Here is an 18734-nt window from a genome sequence, read left to right on the forward strand (position 1 = left end):
ATTTTGAAAGACAGCTCTGCGTCGAAGCGTTGATTTACATATACATTTATACATACACAAATGCCCATTTAAAAATAAATAAATTAAAAATTTAATAAAAAAATATTTAATTCAAAACTAAACCACCATTAATGTTTTACACAGCTCGACTACTTGTTGCTGTGGTTGCTTAAGCTAAAGCACTGCAGGTGGCGCTAGTACATTGGTGCATGTCTTTGCTATAGCTATAATCCATCTAGCGGATTTAAAATAAATGGGTGAAAGAAATGACAAATTGCGGGGCTGAATAGAAATTGTTGACTAAAAGCCTATAGGTTTTAGCTTAGAAACATTACTATCATTATTCCAGGTAAGGTTAATATTTTTGTAAAATTCTTATGAAGTATCAGATAATGATAGATTCAATTAAATGTAAGGTTGAGTCTCAGTTTCTAAGTTGGGAGCTAGTTTTAAAAGTATCGTTAGTTCTTGGTTTTTGAAAATGTTTTTTTTTTTGATAATTTGGACACTTGTTAGTTCAGGCAACGATTTACAAACAAATTCAAACAGCAACTAAGGGCATCACAAATAGTTGTATACTTAGGTCAATGAATACTAATACTAGCGATCGATAGTAATATTTGTCTTTCAGGTTGATACTTTTAGGAATCTTTTAATTAATTAGCTATTCAGTTGGAACTGGAACTGGGAACGGGAACAATTAGCAAAGATATTGTTAAGATACAAATTCATCTTACCCTTTTCAGTAAAATTTCATCGAAACTGGCACGGGAATGGGACTGTCTGATATTGAAATTTTGTAGACCTAATTTAAGTTGTTAACACAAATTTCTGTATTTCTGGTTTGTAGTTTGCTATATAAGTCGATAAACTCCTCAAGCTCAGATTCACTCTTTTTGCAAGCTTAAGAACTATATATAGATTCTACTATTTCAAGAACCCCAAATGTATTTATAGATCCATAACATTTTCTGTTAAAAATATTTGACATCCTTTCATCCGACATCCTTTTAAATCAATTTTTCAAACAAATTTTGAGTGGAAAAATAAAAAGTGAATAGCACTTGTTATATTATATTTTAAGATGAAATTGAAAATCACATTTGAGAAATCTTTCCCAATTTTATGCTTGCGAGCTGCACAGAATGTGAGAAAAATTGATGGGATTATGTTCGTTATTGTACAACTACGTACTATTAGCGACACGTTTTCAAGTCTTAAATACAACAAATTTTGTTTACTAGCAACAAATATTATGAGGACCCTTCGGTCGCCAAAACAAAATCAAATCAAATCAAAACAAAGCATTTATCACCTCGATTTCCAAATGAATGTCACTCGAATAGAAAGCCAAGAGGAAAGCACGAAAAAGTGGAATAGGAATGAAGCTGAGGCAGCGAGAGGAAAACCACGAGCATAAGACAAAAGATTTACAATATCATTCGAAAAGATTTAGAGGTGATTTCCAAAGATATATATTTTGTTTGAGTAGCGATAAATAAACAAATTATATACGTATGTGTATTTAAGGGGAGCAGAGCGGAGCTATTTTTGTTTTTTTGCTCAATTTAACATTGTCGCACGCAAAGCCAAGAAAATAACAAAGAAAATTGGATGGAAATAATAGGCGAGCAACAAATACAAAAACCGAAAATCAGGGAAAAATAAATACGAAAATCAACAAACGAGGCAAGGTGCGCGCATTGGACCCGCTCCAGATGGGGTGGTGTGGGCGCTGCATCCATTAAAAATGTCACATTAACGAATTGCTTGGCTGGCCTTATTTATGTGCGTCTTCAAATTTCTCAATATCCCAGGCCCTATACAAGTATAGTACTTGGGCAGGTAGGCCCAGAATTTATTTGCATTTTTCCCGATAAATAAACTAGTGGCGCGAAGCGGCGACATTGGCGATAAGCCTTTGAAAAACATTCAATTCATTGAGTGACTACGAACTATGGAAACTATTTATTTGGAGGGGCGTGGCCAGCAGCGCTCAGCGTCCTGCTGAGCGCCAGAAACGCCGTCTAATGGCGGGCCGCGTTATAAATAGAAACCACTCGAGCACGCCTCGAGAGCGCTCGCAGGCAGCCACTCAAAACGCAGCAGTAGCTGCGAGATCCACACCAGATCATCATCGGCGCAACATATTGAAAATTTTGTCAACCAAATGTGTTGCGTTTGTTGCGGGCGTCGGTCGGTGTCGGTTGCTGTCTCAGTTCTACGTCACGCGCTCCCCGGTTCCCCCGATTTTTGTGCAGTGTAAAGTGAAACTCAAGCCAAGCCCCAAGTGAAAAGTGCAACTGCCAAGGGCAATTAGAAATTGCACCCATTTGAGAATCTCGTTAGATCTAAAATATTGAAAATAATGACAAAGTACAACAATAATCCTGGCGGCATGCTGCCCAACAACAACAACAACAGCATCATTAAGCAGGAGTACAACAACTATGCTCAGCATGACAACTACAACATGGTCCAATCGACGCACCAGCCCGCTCCCCACTACACTCATCCCTCGCACCAGACCCTCCAGCACTTCTTCAGTCGCTTCAATGCCGTCGGCGAAGGCGTCAACGCCAACGCCTGCAGCTACCAAAGCGGCCACAGTCCGACGAGCAACGACAAACTGCAGATGACGCCCTCGCCCATCTACACCACAGACTACGACGAGAACAGTCTCAGCTCCGAGGAGCACGTCCTGGCACCTTTGGTGTGTGCTTCCGCGCAGTCCTCGCGTCCCTGCCTCACGTGGGCCTGCAAGGCGTGCAAGAAGAAGAGCGTGACGGTCGATCGGCGAAAAGCGGCCACCATGCGGGAGAGGCGACGACTGCGAAAGGTGAGGGCAAGGGGAAGTACAAAGGGGAAACTGAAATGGTCCAACAATCGATTCTAAAAACTAGAATTTTCAACTCGCCCAATAGTTTGTTTTCTTGCCTTGCAATCCATTAGTGGATAAAACTGAATGAATAGAATGGAAGCTAAAAAGGATACTATAAATGATATTTTATATTGTATAATAATAATAATACTCATGAATAATACTCATGTTGGGAAACAGAGTATATTATTCTACACAGCATGTTATGTTCGATTCCGGAATATTGTCTGTCTATGTCATTAAAACAGTAGATTTTTAAGGCTCCGATAAATACTCGTATATAATTTCTTTTAACAATATCTATTGATAGCATCTGTTAGTTAAGATCTAAACAAAAGTATGCATTGTAATTCGTATCTTTCAGTTCAATTTAAATTTACAGAAGTTTATGTTATTTCTTGTAGGTTTGGTTTCATCCGACTACTATATAAGAAAGATAGGAGGTTTTTGATGCTTTAGAGCTGCTTGTGCACACGAAAAATTCCACCACAAAAGTAATTCATATTCTAGTAGTACCTTCTTTGTTTATGTATCTTCTTCGATATATGTCCTTCTCAGATACATACAACTTTTATTCAAACTACCCTTTAGATTAATGAAACCGAAAATTTAATTAAATCAATGAAAACAAGTTATACATTTAAAACCAAAATTATTACTTCTAAAATCACATTCATTAAAAATAGCAGGTTTGGATTTTTCAATAATCATATTCAAAGAGCTATAACATATCCGAAATAATACCTATAACAAGGTTTATTAAGGTTTAAAATGTTGTCTAAGTTTGTTTAAATCAAGATCTAAACCTTTCAAGTAGTGACATATTTGATGATTCGAATTAGTATTGATTTAACATTTAAGTTATTGCACCTTTTTTCTAGGGATCTAGCCCCAGGATTTTCTAAGCACAGCCTAATTCTTCTCGTTGTTGCTTAGCTTTTGAAGATACACATCTTTTTTACGTCAGTCGTTATGGACTTTCGATTTTTTTAGAACAGCCCAAGATACTGCCAACTAAGACATAGACTCAACCCTCCGAGTTCATAGCTATGCTGATATTACTTTTATTGGGACTGTAATTCTTTTTACGATCCATAGCTACATTCTTTTGGAAATAACACTAGAGTACGAAAAGGTTAATCAAAAGCTGCATTCTAAAGTAAGATTCTTTAAATTGCGTTGAATCTGCACTCCATAGCTATATTAAATAAAATATTTGTCATTGTGAGAGTAAAATGATATCTCTCAAAGAAAGGATAACTTCAATTTCCATAATGTTCCACAATGTTAGGGAAAAAGTGCTTGTTTTCTTTGAAGAATATACATTTCACTGTAGTGCTATTACATATATTTTTACAACAGCGCTGTAGATTGGCAAACAAATGAAGCTTACACGGGAGGCTAAGATATGTCCAGGATAACGAATATACCAACTTGCAAGTCAAGAGTCTTTGTTCATTATTCCCCCTTTTGAACAATGGTTCAATACGATTTTTTTTTTTGGCACTGGAGATCAGAATCTCGTAGTCAACAATATATATAATATGGTACTCATATATGAGCAGATCTTGCCAACAGTCCGTAAATATTGGTACAATAAGCTAAAATGATGATGCACGATGCGAGCATCGTTGTGTGGGCGAAAATGCATTAATGGTTCGAAAAAAGCTATAGAAGAATGACAAACGATCACAAGAAGATAAAAAGGCAGTCTAAATAATAGAGCTGATGCTTTTAATAGATCTATGGTTTCTCCAGAAAGAAATTGGAAAAAAAACAATAAACACACATTAAAATGATTTAATTAAGTTGTCTATATGAATGCTTTTTTAATAATTTATTCATATTTGTTTAAAACTTGTACCAGATTTACGTATTGGCAGTTATCAAATGCATACTTTTGGTTGATTTTAATACTTTTATTTAAGATGATTTGATCATTTTATGTAAAAAAGGTTATATGAAAACCATCAACCTTTCCACCAAACCAAACTACTTTTCTGGCTGTTAGTCCTGACCTGGATATCATTTGCTCACAAAATTCAATGAAATTAATGAAACAAAATAAATTTATTATAGTTTCATAGAACCTGGTCAAATTTCAATATGCAATACATAAATTTGTAGACTTGTTGCTAGATATGGACGAAAAGAAAAAAGACAATTAAAGACGGTTACATATAATTTAATTTTCGACCCTTCAGACCAAAGAGGGAAAGATAAGCAGAAGCGAATTGGCAGAATATTAGAGTTCCTCGTAACCCAGTCTGTCCAAAAGCTATCTATGTTTTTTCCGTATACATACTATATCTGAAAATTGATCCATAAAATTATCTAGAGCGTACACTCATTTCATGGGCGCTTTTCTAACACAAAGAAAGGGAGACCAGGAAAGATCGTTACATTATTACTAAGCAAGGAACTTAAGTTCGGTTCCAGAAGAGTAGGCAGCGTTAACCTAAACGAGCTCTACTGGGTTATAATAAACAAGACTAAAATTTTCTTTAAATTAAACAAATTTTTTGCACTGCAGAACGGAACTTGAATGGGCAGTCAAACAACTTTGTTGCCGCAGAAAAATTAACACCTCATGGGCATAAACGTCACTTCTACTAAAAGAAAATTAATGAGGCTTGTAAAAAAACCACCCAGCAAGTTAGGAAACCAGCCGTACAGCTGCTCCGAAACTTCACTGCGTGGTTGCATGGATTTGCCAAGAACACTAATATGAAAGCGAACTTTTACGAGTTACGCGACAAATCGTAAAAGCGATAGTGTTAAACATGTCACGCAAATGTCGCGGCCGTATTTATGACTGCAGCGAGAGATCTATAGCTAGCACTACACTAATAGCTATATCCAGATCAGCCTCGGTGGAGCCCCAGCCCCAGCCTCAGCCCTAGGCCTGCAGCCTGTCGGTAGCAGCCATTAAATTATGAAAGGAGGGCGCAACACTTTGGCAGTCATAAAATAAAACGAGGAAGCCCAAGAGAGCCGCGACAACAATTAAATTGTTTAAATTTTATGCACAATTTAATTTAAAATATGTTATATTAAAGAGCCACTTAGAGCTGAACATGCTTTTTATGACATGCCTAATGGGTTTCTATGATGATTTTTAATTGATGATGCGCAGCATTTTTCACATTTAATGTCTCTTCTTTCTAGGTTAACGAAGCATTCGAGGTGTTGAAGCGACGCACTTCATCGAATCCCAACCAGCGTTTGCCCAAAGTCGAAATATTGCGCAATGCCATCGAGTATATAGAGAGTCTCGAGGATTTACTGCAGGTAATACCAAAAGGCTGCAGACTACGGTCAAAAGGGCAAATAATTTGCACACAAATTTGTGCCATTCCACAAAGAAATGCCAATGAAGTGTTTTGCAGAAGCAAACTATATATTTTTGGATAGAGTTATAATTAATTTCAAGAGCGAGAGAGAGAGAGAGAGAGATAACATTCATGACTTAGTTGTGAAATTTAAAGGATTTTTTTATATTTTTATTTATTTATTTATTTGTTTGTTTATTAATTCCTAGTACGACAAGAAGATTTCTTATAAATTAATGTACTAGTTTTGTTTCTTTTGCTACGAATCTACATCGTTTAATGAGGATTTTCTCAGTCAACCTTTGTATGATCTTGAAAATTATACTTATAGTCTTTAGTATAACAATAATTCCAAGTACTATCAATTTCGTATTAGGACCGTAATGTTAGAATGATTTAGGCCATATTCAGGGCTGAATTAGAGCTTAGATGCACGCTACTTTGAAAACCGATTACTAAATCCTGTAACGGCTTTATCTATCTGCTTAAACGAATTACAGGCTATAAATTGTGGCCGAAGGCAAATTAAAAACAACAATTTTAAAATAGTGCTTAAAGGTTTATATTCTCGAAATGGTTAGCTTGACTCTAACTTTACAACTGAACTTATTCCAGTCCATTTACCATTCTATTTGTATAGACACCTTGGGTGGTAATGAAGCATTTCTATAGAATCAATAAATGTCTAAAGATCATTTCACACTTTAGTTGGTAATTTAAGCTTATGTTTAAATTAAGTTCCGGGGTACATTTATGACTGCGTTCTTTAAAGCAACTGATCTGCAGTTGGGTGTTCTTTCAATCTCGCATCTTACATTAATTTTGTCATTATTCACAAGAAACCTTTCGTTTAACGACTTGAAGCTTATCAACATTTTACTTTATCTTTCAACAATAATTGAGTTCCTAACCTAAGAGTATTTTATAAATAAAAACTTCTATGAATCAATCCAAATAAATGCTAATAATATCTAATTTAATATTTGTGGAGATGAAATACTTGTATTGTGTTTAATATCTTTTGGAATTGCCACCAAAGCTTGTTTAAGGGAGATTTATTGTGAAAATGTTATCTTAGATTTAAGATATATAGTATTTTATTTAAAACAAAATCCCAAAAAATCTTCATAATTTAAATATTTTTGTTCAACTCATTAGACAATGACTATTTAGAGTTATTGCTTTTATTTCTATTTCAATATTAATTTAATTTTTTCACTCAGATGAAATTAGTACACTGACATTGCTAGATCGTGGTAGATTTTTAGAACTTCCTTTTATCATTTTCTGTAGCTTATTTTCTAAAATGTGTGTGTCTTTTCTTTTCTTCTTTTAAAACAATATTTTTTATGTGGCTCTAGCATTTTGAAGTAATTGAAATAATTAAAATAAGGCGTAATAATATTATTTCAATAGCTTATTAAGATAGTGTATTATTGATAGAGATTGAAAATTGAAAATATTGAAACATATGAAAACATGAAACATGTGAAGAAAAGTTGAATACGAGTATTTATATATAATCTACCAAATTGCGGAATTTGTTGGACAGAATAATAACAACTAACCAGAAGCTCCCTATTTCAATATATTTTTAAACGCATCTTTTTAGTGGTGTTATTAATATTAGTATTATATTGTCAGCTACTATGGCAGAACACAAAATCGTTCATTATCGTTAAAAACATGAAGAGCTTACTTGTATGTAGTTATTGCTGATGTGATGGTCTTTCTATTGCAGGAATCGGCGCCCACTCGCGACAGTGACAATCTATCACAGAGTCTGAGCGGCAAGAGTTGCCCGCAAGATTATTTGGTAAGTAGTACTCGTATTGGGGAACTGGCGGGCACAGAGATATGAATTTGAACGCCAATTAATATTTGGGGAAGAAAGCGTTCCGCAATTATTTTCTCGTAAAAACCTCATGCATGAAAAACGTTTTCATACATTTTTCTTATGCGACGCGCACATTCATCAAAAATCTCGGGTCTGTCGTTCCTGGGCCGACAACACCAACATGAAAATAGAATATGCGCGTACAAGGTGCGGACTTAAGACTCGCGACGATATCGACAATATCTCTGGGTTCTCTGTAAGCCAAAATTTATGCCGTCGCTGACGTGCAACTTAATAAGCACAAGCAGCAGAGAATTGTCACAGAGATTCCGATTCCGATTCCACCCGCTACTGCTACTTACTGGGAAATTATGAATTATGGGGCAGGGATTCTCGAAAACATGCAAAAGCGCCTTGGAACAAGTCAGCCAGATGCATAGGCAGATACGCGTAAATTTCCAAGGCACAAAAGACCCGAAATTAATACAAAATAAATAGCTACACAATTTATGTTGGCCTCCATTCCCAGACGGTTGGCTAGGGGTTGGCATCGGCTCATCAGTGCACAGTGGTTGAATTTGTTGAGGTAAAGGTTAAAATATAAAGTTAAATGAATTCTTTTTTTGACAATATTGTCCGTGTTAAGTCAAGTTTTTGTACTTAATTGTACTTAATTGTTTGGCTACAATTGTGCTTATCTTTTTGTGCTTATCTTTTTGTGCTTTTCTTTAACCTGGACGAATTTTCGAAACAAAAGTTGAAAGCAGAGGTTAAATGAATCGTTCTTCATGGGCTCTTAAGTATTCTGATTGACCATATGGCTAGTGCTAAAAGCAATGCAATGCAATGCTTATCGATATATGATCGATATTTCCGATTGTCAAGCATTTCGTTATGATAATTTCTTGCGAGGCAAGATAATCTTTTCTACAATAGAATATATGAAATTGCGGAAAATAAATACATTTTTTTGCAGTTAGTCAAAGAATTGTTCACATGTCCTCTGTCAATTCTTGATAGGTCGATTGATTTGTGAGATAAATTGTGTAAGGCATGTTGTATTTGTAGATTACTATATCATATAAGTTTTTCCTTAAATATGGCGTAATATTTGCCTTCTCAGCCTGTGGCGACTGCTTTCTTAAAATGATTTTTATTCCGAAATACTTTATATCTTTAATCTGAAATATTTTGTTTTCAATTGTGTTGCTTGATTTTTTTTCCTCGGGTGAACTTTCCAAAGAAGATTTCCGAGTGCATCTACTTCGATGAACACGCCTATTTGGGGGAATTTTTTGAAGACACCCATGAGAGGGTAGAGTGGACTTTTGAACATAAATTGAATATTTCAACCCACTATGCGCTGGTGTGTGTGGTCGTCGTCGTTGTCGTTAGTGAAATGCAATAAATAAATGTTCTTTTTATGAATTTTTACCGAACTGGAGCCCCATCGGCAACCAGTAGAAGGAAAATTAGAAGAAGCAGCAGCGAACAGCCACCCAACTCAACTGCAGACTATAAACGAAAATCGTGTTGTAAATTAATTATAACAAATTCGTATGCTGCGTTGTTCAAATGGCGCGTAACACTACAAAATACCTTTTAGGCACATACGATATGCCCGGCCCGTGTTCTGTTTTCCGTGCGACAACTTGAGCTACTTTAGGTTTTTCTTCCCCCCCTTTTCCCCAAAGGGGGAGGGGGGGGGGAAGAGGCGGCAACGGATTTCTATGTATTTCATAATGCTCGCGAGTTCGGTTAAAAGGCAAAAGTGTCAGTTGACAAATTGCACAGGAAAAACATGACAAGATCGGCGACAGCGAACAACGAGAACTCTCTCTCTCTCTCTGCTTCCGTCGGGGCTTTGTCTTCCACAAGGTGTTGCAAGACTTGGTCTAACTGGCATGGGCACGTATCTGACAGCAGAACAAATTGTCAACAATTACGTGAGCATTTTTGCAATAGTTGACGGTTTATCTTTATGGCTATACTCCCCCCCCCACACCCCTTTCCCGCAGCGCAGCCTGTTGCCACACCGATGAATGATTTCCATGCAGTTTGTTTGAGTTTTTCACATTTTAATGTACAAATTTGTTAATTTACCATAAAACTTTGCATATTTCTATGCCTTTGGCAGACGCTTGGCTGCATTGCCTACCAATGGCAGATATTAATGCGAGCCCATAGCTTTATGCAGTTTATGTAGTTTGATTAAAAACTGGCGAAATGCCAGCCTGCAGACATTAAAATGCATTTGACGTTGACAATCCATCCATTGAGGGTTGCCTTTTCAGTTGATCCTCGCACTCGTAGTTGTACGTAGTTGTATCTGCATCTTTGAGACGCTTGGGGGGCTGGAGTTTTATTTTCGTGCAATGCGAACGAATATCGCGGCGGCAGAATTCAAATTATAAATAAATATACGATATTATAGCTTGAGTTTGTCTGAACAACTGAACAACAACTCCCTCATCACAGGTCACAATGCTGCTCACAATTTCATCTCTAACCCATTATGACTTACTCCTCCCCGGGGATCGTGAAAGATATTAAAAATGCTTGTAGCTGGCACTTGGGTTATTACTTGGTATGGAGGTGACTTCTGTAGGTCATTCGTGGGGAAACGGACCCCACGTTTCCAAAATGACTTTCCGTCTTGTTAGAAAAGATCTTGACATTTTCAGTTGCTCGATTTTACGGCTTGAGATTCTTTAGATTGAAGACATGTGGGGTACCTGCTCTGCAGACCGGGAATAAATGCAGTTAATACAAAAAGGTATATTTATTTATTTGAAATGTTTGAAGGAGCTGCTTAAAGTTACTCATAGGTTAAAATTCTCAAAGGATTTGGAATAGATTTATACCACAAGCTTATACCGCCCATCTCTCTTAATGCTTTCCAAACTCAGGAACGACAACTTTTGAGTCTCAGAGAGAAATTAACTTATTTTTAAATACAACATAAAACTTTCATCAAAATACTTGATACATCTACTTTTGTGAATGTAATTTAGCAAGAATATATGTCTTTTGCTGGATTTCTTATTTTAGGAAAATAATTAACTTCAAATTTTGAATTACGCTTTAACATTATTATCAATAAGGAAAATTTTGAAATTGTTTTATTTTTTATTCTTTATTATTTTTTAAGATCTGTTCTAAAGAGGACAATTATTAAATTATATGGTAGCAATGGATTTGTGCATTCTGAAATTGAAATTATTTATATTTCCAAGCTATTGAAAACTTGTTTTGAGTGCACTTTATAATTTGTTTGTATTGAAACTATTTAGCATTTTTTAGATTTAAATAAAATAAGTAAAGCCACTTCAAATCAATCATTACCAAGACAATGACTGTGATAACGCTTTTGAGGCCTAATCAGGATTTAGTTAAACAGTTTTAAAAAAGACCTTGGACCGCATATTATATTGTTAGAGGCATTCAAGTGCTGCTATATTTCTATTCAAAGCTTGCATTTTTAATTGCCTTTTCAACTTTTGCACTGAGTCCATAATCGTTTGCAATCATTTTAATGGCACTCCCATAATAGACCTCCTTATCACATCGTAAAGGTAAACGAGACATCTGGCCGAAATGTTTGTTCTACAGACATACTTACAAACACACACACGTACTTATAACTATCTATATATATATTGTTGGCCACTTATAAATTTATCAAAGAATACGCTGATATCAATGGACAAGTACTTTGTAATCAAAGTGTTCAAACCTGCCAATAAATTTATTGAGGGAGCACATGAGTACCCCACATTTTTAATGATTCACGATGTACCCAAGCAAGTGAATAATTATATACATACTTGTATTTACATATGTGACAACGTACTTCGCTTTCGATATTATAAATAGTACATTTTTTATTGAAAATTGTTTCTTTTCGCCTGATATTTTTCGGGAAAAAGGGGGAACGCCCTATATTAACGGCTGATCTATCTTCAAAGAAGAAAATTGCAATTTTCATTTTAGCAAAAGTAATAGCAGGAATTGATCTTATGTGGTTATTTTTATTGGAATGCTCTACTTACACTATTAACTGACAAACTCCTGATCAATTTCTACCCTGAGTTTTGAGTTGCGTAATACATCGGAAGTTATAGTTTCTTTACGTATTTTTTTCATAATGTAGACCTATTTTGTATTATTATTATTATTTTTAATTATGTAGAAAAAGTTCAAAAGTATTAATACTGAACTTAATTTGTTTAAATAAAGATGAAGAGCTTGATTAAGCGACTTCATAGATTTCGGTTGAAGAGATGGAAAAGGTCGATCTTTAATGAAACATTATCGTATTCAGCTCTACTGAAATGTATGTTATGTAATCACGTTTCACAGAAGTATGTACATTGTGAGGGATATTTATGTTTACCAGACGACGACTTGTTTATGAAGATATCAAGCGCGCTGTCTTTATATTTATTAAGCAATTCATGCATCATATCCGTTGCATTTACAAGTCAGCACAACACAAAGCTTCCAAGAAATAAAATGTAAAAAAAGGATCCAGAAATGTGGCTCAAAATCTCTTGCAAGTGATAAGTGGAATTTCATTCATATGCGATATTAACACATGATTTACATAAAAATACACGCAACACATACGCTTACGTATATGTATGTATATAGGTATGTACTCGGTGTCTGGATGGTGCGCAGTCCGCCAGTGGCTGCAGAGGCGGGAATGGGAGAAAAATGTTTATATATTGAGCGCACGCTGTCACTAAACGCTCGGAAAATGATAAATTGCTTTATAAAAGTGCAGGGCGAGCATTTGTTGTTGTGGAGGGGCGAGTGTATGTGTGCGTGTGTTTGTGTGTGTGTTGTTCTTATGTCACTTACTAAAAATAAGCATATCACACTCTAGTCCCATTTGCGACCGCGATCCTTGCGCCGACTGCAGGCGCAGACGCGGCGACGGCGACGGCAACGGCAACGGCAACGGCAACAGAAACAACACCAACAACAAGGCTACAAAGCAGCTAAATCTTAGCGGCTCATTTGGCTTACGCACTAAGCAGTTTTCATCAGAAACTCTGGCAAAATGTCTAACCCACCCAGAAGTGGCAATTATAATTTGCTTAGCGTAAGCGTTAAAGCGATTTTTCTAATGAATTATATGTGCGAGTATCTGCAAGAAATCTGTGCTCTCTCTCTCGTGTCGTCTGCGTATGCACAAATATTGCAGAAAATGCATTTAATTGCTAATAAGTGTGGCATCAGGCAGACAATGCGTATTGTTTTGCATTTGTATCTGTATCTATAGCTGCATCTGTAGCTGCATCTTTGCATTGTATCTGCTGGCTGTTGTCGCCGCCGCCGGGGTTCAATGCATTTTAATTGGCTTGCCCCAGCAACATTGTTACTATACGAGCACTACTTCGGGCCACATTTTGCACCCCAAGTGCAAGCAAGCACATTATTTTTGTCGTAATCTCGTCATTAGACGGCTTTTCGTATCGCATTTAGACGTGAAAATGACGCGCCAGCTATTTGGACGTTGTCATCTTTCCCGCCTTGCTCGCTGTCTCTCTAGCTTGCATATTTTCTAATTTATTGCTCAGCTAATTTAACTCGAGCGTAGTCGCTAAATTTATCCAATTTATCTTATAGATGAATATTTCCTCTCTTCTACATGTATTCGCAGAGCTCATATGCCGGAGCGTACTTGGAGGACAAGCTCAATTTCTACAACAAACATATGGAAAAATATGGACCGTTCTCAGGCAAGTAAAAACTTTTCCAGAACTATACTATACCATACATTTATTTGGGGCTGAGAGGCCTTTAGAAAGAATGAATTCACATTTCATAAATGACTTAAAAGTAATCCCACTGGAAGGGGCGGTGTTTTTGAAACTTTTAACCTATCGTATAATTTTCTTATAATATTAACATCTAATTATAGCATACAAGTATGCTTGTTATTTACAATAAATGTAAGCCGAAAACGTTTAACTCTGTCATAAGTAGGAGGAATATATCTTGCCCAAACACATGATTTCGATTTCAATGATTTCGAAGATTGTAAAACTTTTTCTACATATATTGCTTCTCAGAAATCGTTGACATATTTTATGTTAAAAATAAATAAAAGCACTTATGCAAAAACAGCTTCGTAAAGTTGCAATATTTGGATTCTATCGATTTTTTAAAAATAATTTCTAATTTATATAGCAAAGTTATAAAAAAGTTTCGGCAAAAACGAGCAAGGAAAGAAATGTTAGCATCGAAGTGTTTTGCCTCTTTGATAGTTCCAAAAAAAAAAAAAAAAAAATTAACTCTTTGAAATAATACAGTTATTGTTTTGTATACTCTTCAATGAAAATTGTAAGGGTATATGGTAAAAAAATATAATACAAGTAAGATGTTTTGCTGTGAGACAATGGGAAGGCTAGATTTGTTTAGCGTAGAACTTTAAATTCTGGTATGGCAAGTTATTGTTCTTAATAAATATGTATATAGAAAGTTTATGCATTGACTACAAAAGTCTTTGGCTATATATGTTGTGAAAGCAATATTCGGAGACCTTAGAGTATTACTACATGTAAAAAAAATAAACGTAAAAAGTCGTTGTCGGAATATAAATTGTAAATGCTTTCAGGTCGCTTGTAATTTTCGGTCAGCCAAGTTAAAGTAATTGTATTATGAAATTTGTTATTATTATCGGTCTATATTTTATATAGCTTCACAGAGATAAGCCGAACTTTATTTTGTGTGTCAAAAAGGCTTTCAAAAAGTGGCTCAAAAAATTCAAATCAAATCAAGTCGCTTGTAATTTTTGGTCCGACAAGTTATGAAAATTGCAATTATTATAGGTCTATGTTTGATATAGCTTCACAGAGATAAGTCGGACTTTATTTTGTGTGTCAAAAAGGCATTTAAAAAGTGGCTCAAAAAATTCAAATCAAATCAAGTCGCTTGTAATTTTTGGTCAGACAAGTTAAAATAATTTTGTTATGAAAATTGCAATTATTATCGGTTTATATTTTATATAGCTTCATAGAGATAAGTCGGACTTTATTTTGTGTGTCAAAAAGGCTTTCAAAAAGTGGCTCAAAAAATTCAAATCAAATCAAGTCGCTTGTAATTTTTGGTCAGACAAGTTAAAATAATTTTGTTATGAAAATTGCAATTATTATCGGTTTATATTTTATATAGCTTCATAGAGATAAGTCGGACTTTATTTTGTGCGTCAAAAAGGCTTTCAAAAAGTGGCTCAAAAAATTCAAATCAAATCAAGTCGCTTGTAATTTTTGGTCAGACAAGTTAAAATAATTTTGTTATGAAAATTGCACTTATTATCGGTTTATATTTTATATAGCTTCATAGAGATAAGTCGGACTTTATTTTGTGTGTCAAAAAGGCATTTAAAAAGTGGCTCAAAAAATTCAAATCAAATCAAGTCGCTTGTAATTTTTGGTCAGACAAGTTAAAATAATTTTGTTATGAAAATTGCAATTATTATAGGTCTATATTTGATATAGCTTCACAGAGATAAGTCGGACTTTATTTTGTGTGTCAAAAAGGCATTTAAAAAGTGGCTCAAAACCGTCATACATTTCAGGCTTACTTTATCTTAGCTTCCATATATACTGAGTATAAAACAATTCTGCTTTTAAAATAAGAAATTCAATTTCAATTCAATTCATTTCTTAGTTACAGAAAAACTATTAATTCTATATCTAAAATCATTGTGTGGCTCTTGCAGACTTCGATGCCAGCTCCAGTGCGAATGGTTCCAGCTTGGATTGCCTGAATCTCATAGTGCAGAGCATAAATAAGAGCAGCAATAGTGGCATTTCTACGGCTCTCACAGGCAGCGGGCAAGGTCAAAGTGCAAATGCGCACACGGCGACGAACTCAGCGGGGCACAAGGCAACAACAACAACAACGACGGCCCAAACAACAACAGCAACAACGCTGCATGCAAATTTTAAACAGAAATGCAATACTACTTAGTGGCATGCACCAGTCTTAAGCCTTAATCCCATGTCTAGTTAATTGTAAATTGTATATTTTTAAGTGCCCCGAAGGATACGCGCTATACCCACCAAGCCAAAGCCAAAGAAGTACCCAGAGAGAGATAATTAGTTAGTTGTATGTTAATTAAAAGTTTAAATTATACTGTAAATTTAGCATAAAACTAAACACTAATAAAAATAAACATAATGAACAAGCGGAATTCTTGAAATCTCTCCCCATCTCCCTAATCCACCTCCAGCTTACGGAAGGAGCCGCTCAGCTCGCCGGCTGCCCAGCTATTGGCCAGACCCACGCGTAACTTCTCATTCGTGCAGAATTGTGCATCTTCCGCAAAGTATTGCTGGTACTCGTTCAGCTTCTGTTTCCAGTAGTCCAGGGCCTCGGCCTGATAGCCATTGGTGCCGCCATACTCGATGGTCATGGCCTCGCGAGGCAGGTGCTCGTACAGATCCTCAGCCTTCTTGTGCACCACAAACTGCAATGGAATGACGTTTAAGTAATGATGTTATTAAAAATAATGTGGACATACCTTCCAAGGCAGCTTGGGTGGCAGAAAGGAGGTGACAAAGTTGAATATAGCCTGTCCCTCCCGTCGCATATTGATCATGTGTACTTCTACGAATCGGAGGGGCAAGCACTGATCGACTAGAGCGAACGTTTTCTTCAGCAGAAACGGATCGTATTGCAGCATTTGCTCCATATTGACATCACGGGCATCAATCACATAGAACAGGCCCGCCACACTAGCATTATCGCACTCCAGGGCCAATAATTCCAATAGCATAAAGAGCAGCTTGAATGCCTCGCGCGGATTCGATTTTTTCGTATCAATTTTGGAGAACTGCGATATGATGACCCGTGGACCCATTGCACTCAAGGGGCGCGCTGGAATGATGTGTATACTGTTTGGAGGTGGAAATCAAAACATGATTTAGTTGGTTAACGTTATAGAATTCATTTAATTAGGTGATTAATAAAATAAATAAACGAAAATATGATATATGTGCATTACTGAGTTCTGCGAGTAATATTTCTTAAATTTAAAATTATGATTACATTCAGAAATAGTAAAGCTGGGAATTTAGAAATGAAGAAAACAAATTTGAATTGAAAATTTTAAATTTAGGTTTTTGTTTTTATTCTTTAATTACCTCAACAGAATGATGATGGCTTGAAAATATGATTTGAAAACATTTAGCAATTTTAAACAAACCGTTTTTTATGAAAAATGTGTTTTCTACATAGCAACTTTTAGATAACTACTTATTTATAAAATGATTTAAAATCTATCATAAAAACACGAAAAAATAGAAAACTTGATCTGTTTAATTATATTACTGTGAATCTTCACATTTGGCTTTATTTAGAGCTGGATTCCTTAAAAATAAACTCATTTATTTGATTTAAGGAACACAAGATAAAAATAACAAGATTATGAAGAAGCATAAAAAATTCATCTCATTCAACAAAATGCAGGAACAGGTCTCTTGGACAAATATATTTTTGGAATTATCATAATGTTGCATATGTTTCATAATTTTAGCGTTTTTTCTCTCCACCCACTCTTTAATACAAGTATATCCTTAGACTTGCTTAAAGTAGACTTAACTTAAATGTTTCGTTTATGTTTACTACTAAAAGCGAAAAAGTATCTGGAACAAATAGCAGTAAATAGTTTTATCATTATACTTAATATTTTAAAATTTTAAACCACGGCTATTATTGCATACACTATTTAAAAGAATCACCTAAAGGTTCTCCATTAGAAAAATCCAGAAACCATGGAAAACGCAAACTTTGTGGAGATCAAAAATTGTACAAATAATGGAGACCCTTTGGGAGTTCTTTCAAAGAAGGTTTATGCCAGGGTATGCAGTTATTGATTTCATTTTAACTCTTCTCAAATTGAGTTTAACCTATTATATCGTATTTAGACGATCTTAAATACACATTTCTTCATTTTAAGTTGAAAGCAAGAAATTTTTAGAAAAAATAACTTTTTCAATAATGTAAGCACAAGTCAGCGTCTATCATACACATTTAATAAGAGCAGTTAAAATTGAAGAAGAGGCTTTCCCTATTAGGTTAAGTACATGACTAAGCTATTGGGATAGGCACACCACTGACTCACCCACGCTGGAATTGTGTTAGAAGTGCCTCGTTCACCTGCCGATCGCAGAGCACCTCGGGGAAGACGCCTCGTAGGGCATAGTAGTTGTCGATGCGTCTCTTGGTCTCCTCCAGGCTGAAGCGACAGCGACGCAGGAAGGACAAAAGGAGCTGTTCGTTGGTGCGAGCGCTTAGATGAGGCGACTTCGTAATCCATGTCTGTAGCGTGGCAATGAGAGCCTCATTTGCGGCGATATTCTCGTTGCACTCGGCCTGTGCTGTGGCCTCCAGGTGAGAGCGTCCGCAAACTGAACGCAGACATGGCGCTAAGTAAACTAAATTTGTATATGTATGTACATGGCTGAACAAGGTAGAGTTAACACTGGCCCATATCTAATCGGAGTGGTGTTAATGGGTGGAACACTTGCTCTTTAGATACCAATAGATATGCGAATTAGTCAGCACGGTCGGGCGGCCACCCTCGACATTGAAAATGATAAGTAGAGGAAAATATGTTATCTATGCATACGCATATTTAATTGATCGACTAGAGCAGACAGAACAC

General features: G+C 35.7%; 2 protein-coding genes across 2 annotated transcripts; one reads left to right on the top strand and one right to left on the bottom strand.

Annotated features, from left to right (window-relative positions):
• Positions 1-2146: 2146 nt before the first annotated feature.
• On the top strand, positions 2147-16190 carry LOC115621052 (myogenic-determination protein). Its single transcript, XM_030514572.1, has 5 exons — positions 2147-2839; positions 6050-6172; positions 7955-8029; positions 13722-13800; positions 15786-16190. The coding sequence occupies exons 1-5, from the start codon at positions 2369-2371 to the stop codon at positions 16034-16036; spliced, it is 999 nt and encodes a 332-aa protein (XP_030370432.1). The 5' UTR covers positions 2147-2368; the 3' UTR covers positions 16037-16190.
• Positions 16162-18560, bottom strand: LOC115620467 (alpha-tocopherol transfer protein-like). Its single transcript, XM_030513698.1, has 4 exons — positions 18557-18560; positions 18192-18477; positions 16590-16962; positions 16162-16535 (listed from the first exon to the last, which is right to left on the bottom strand). The coding sequence occupies exons 1-4, from the start codon at positions 18558-18560 to the stop codon at positions 16284-16286; spliced, it is 915 nt and encodes a 304-aa protein (XP_030369558.1). The 3' UTR covers positions 16162-16283.
• Positions 18561-18734: the final 174 nt, after the last annotated feature.

The sequence above is a fragment of the Scaptodrosophila lebanonensis genome, unplaced genomic scaffold, assembly GCF_003285725.1.
Source record: "Scaptodrosophila lebanonensis strain 11010-0011.00,11010-0021.00 unplaced genomic scaffold, SlebRS2 tig00000024-arrow-pilon, whole genome shotgun sequence".
NCBI classification, from domain to species: domain Eukaryota; kingdom Metazoa; phylum Arthropoda; class Insecta; order Diptera; family Drosophilidae; genus Scaptodrosophila; species Scaptodrosophila lebanonensis.

Coding starts and splice junctions, on each gene's coding strand:
- LOC115621052 (XM_030514572.1), top strand. CDS start 2,369: ATGACAAAGTACAACAATAATCCTGGCGGCATGCTGCCCAACAACAAC. Junction 6,173..7,954: donor GTCTCGAGGATTTACTGCAG/GTAATACCAAAA, acceptor TTTCTATTGCAG/GAATCGGCGCCCACTCGCGA. Junction 8,030..13,721: donor GTTGCCCGCAAGATTATTTG/GTAAGTAGTACT, acceptor ATGTATTCGCAG/AGCTCATATGCCGGAGCGTA.
- LOC115620467 (XM_030513698.1), bottom strand. Junction 16,963..18,191: donor CTAACACAATTCCAGCGTGG/GTGAGTCAGTGG, acceptor ACCTCCAAACAG/TATACACATCATTCCAGCGC. Junction 16,536..16,589: donor CACCCAAGCTGCCTTGGAAG/GTATGTCCACAT, acceptor ATTCCATTGCAG/TTTGTGGTGCACAAGAAGGC.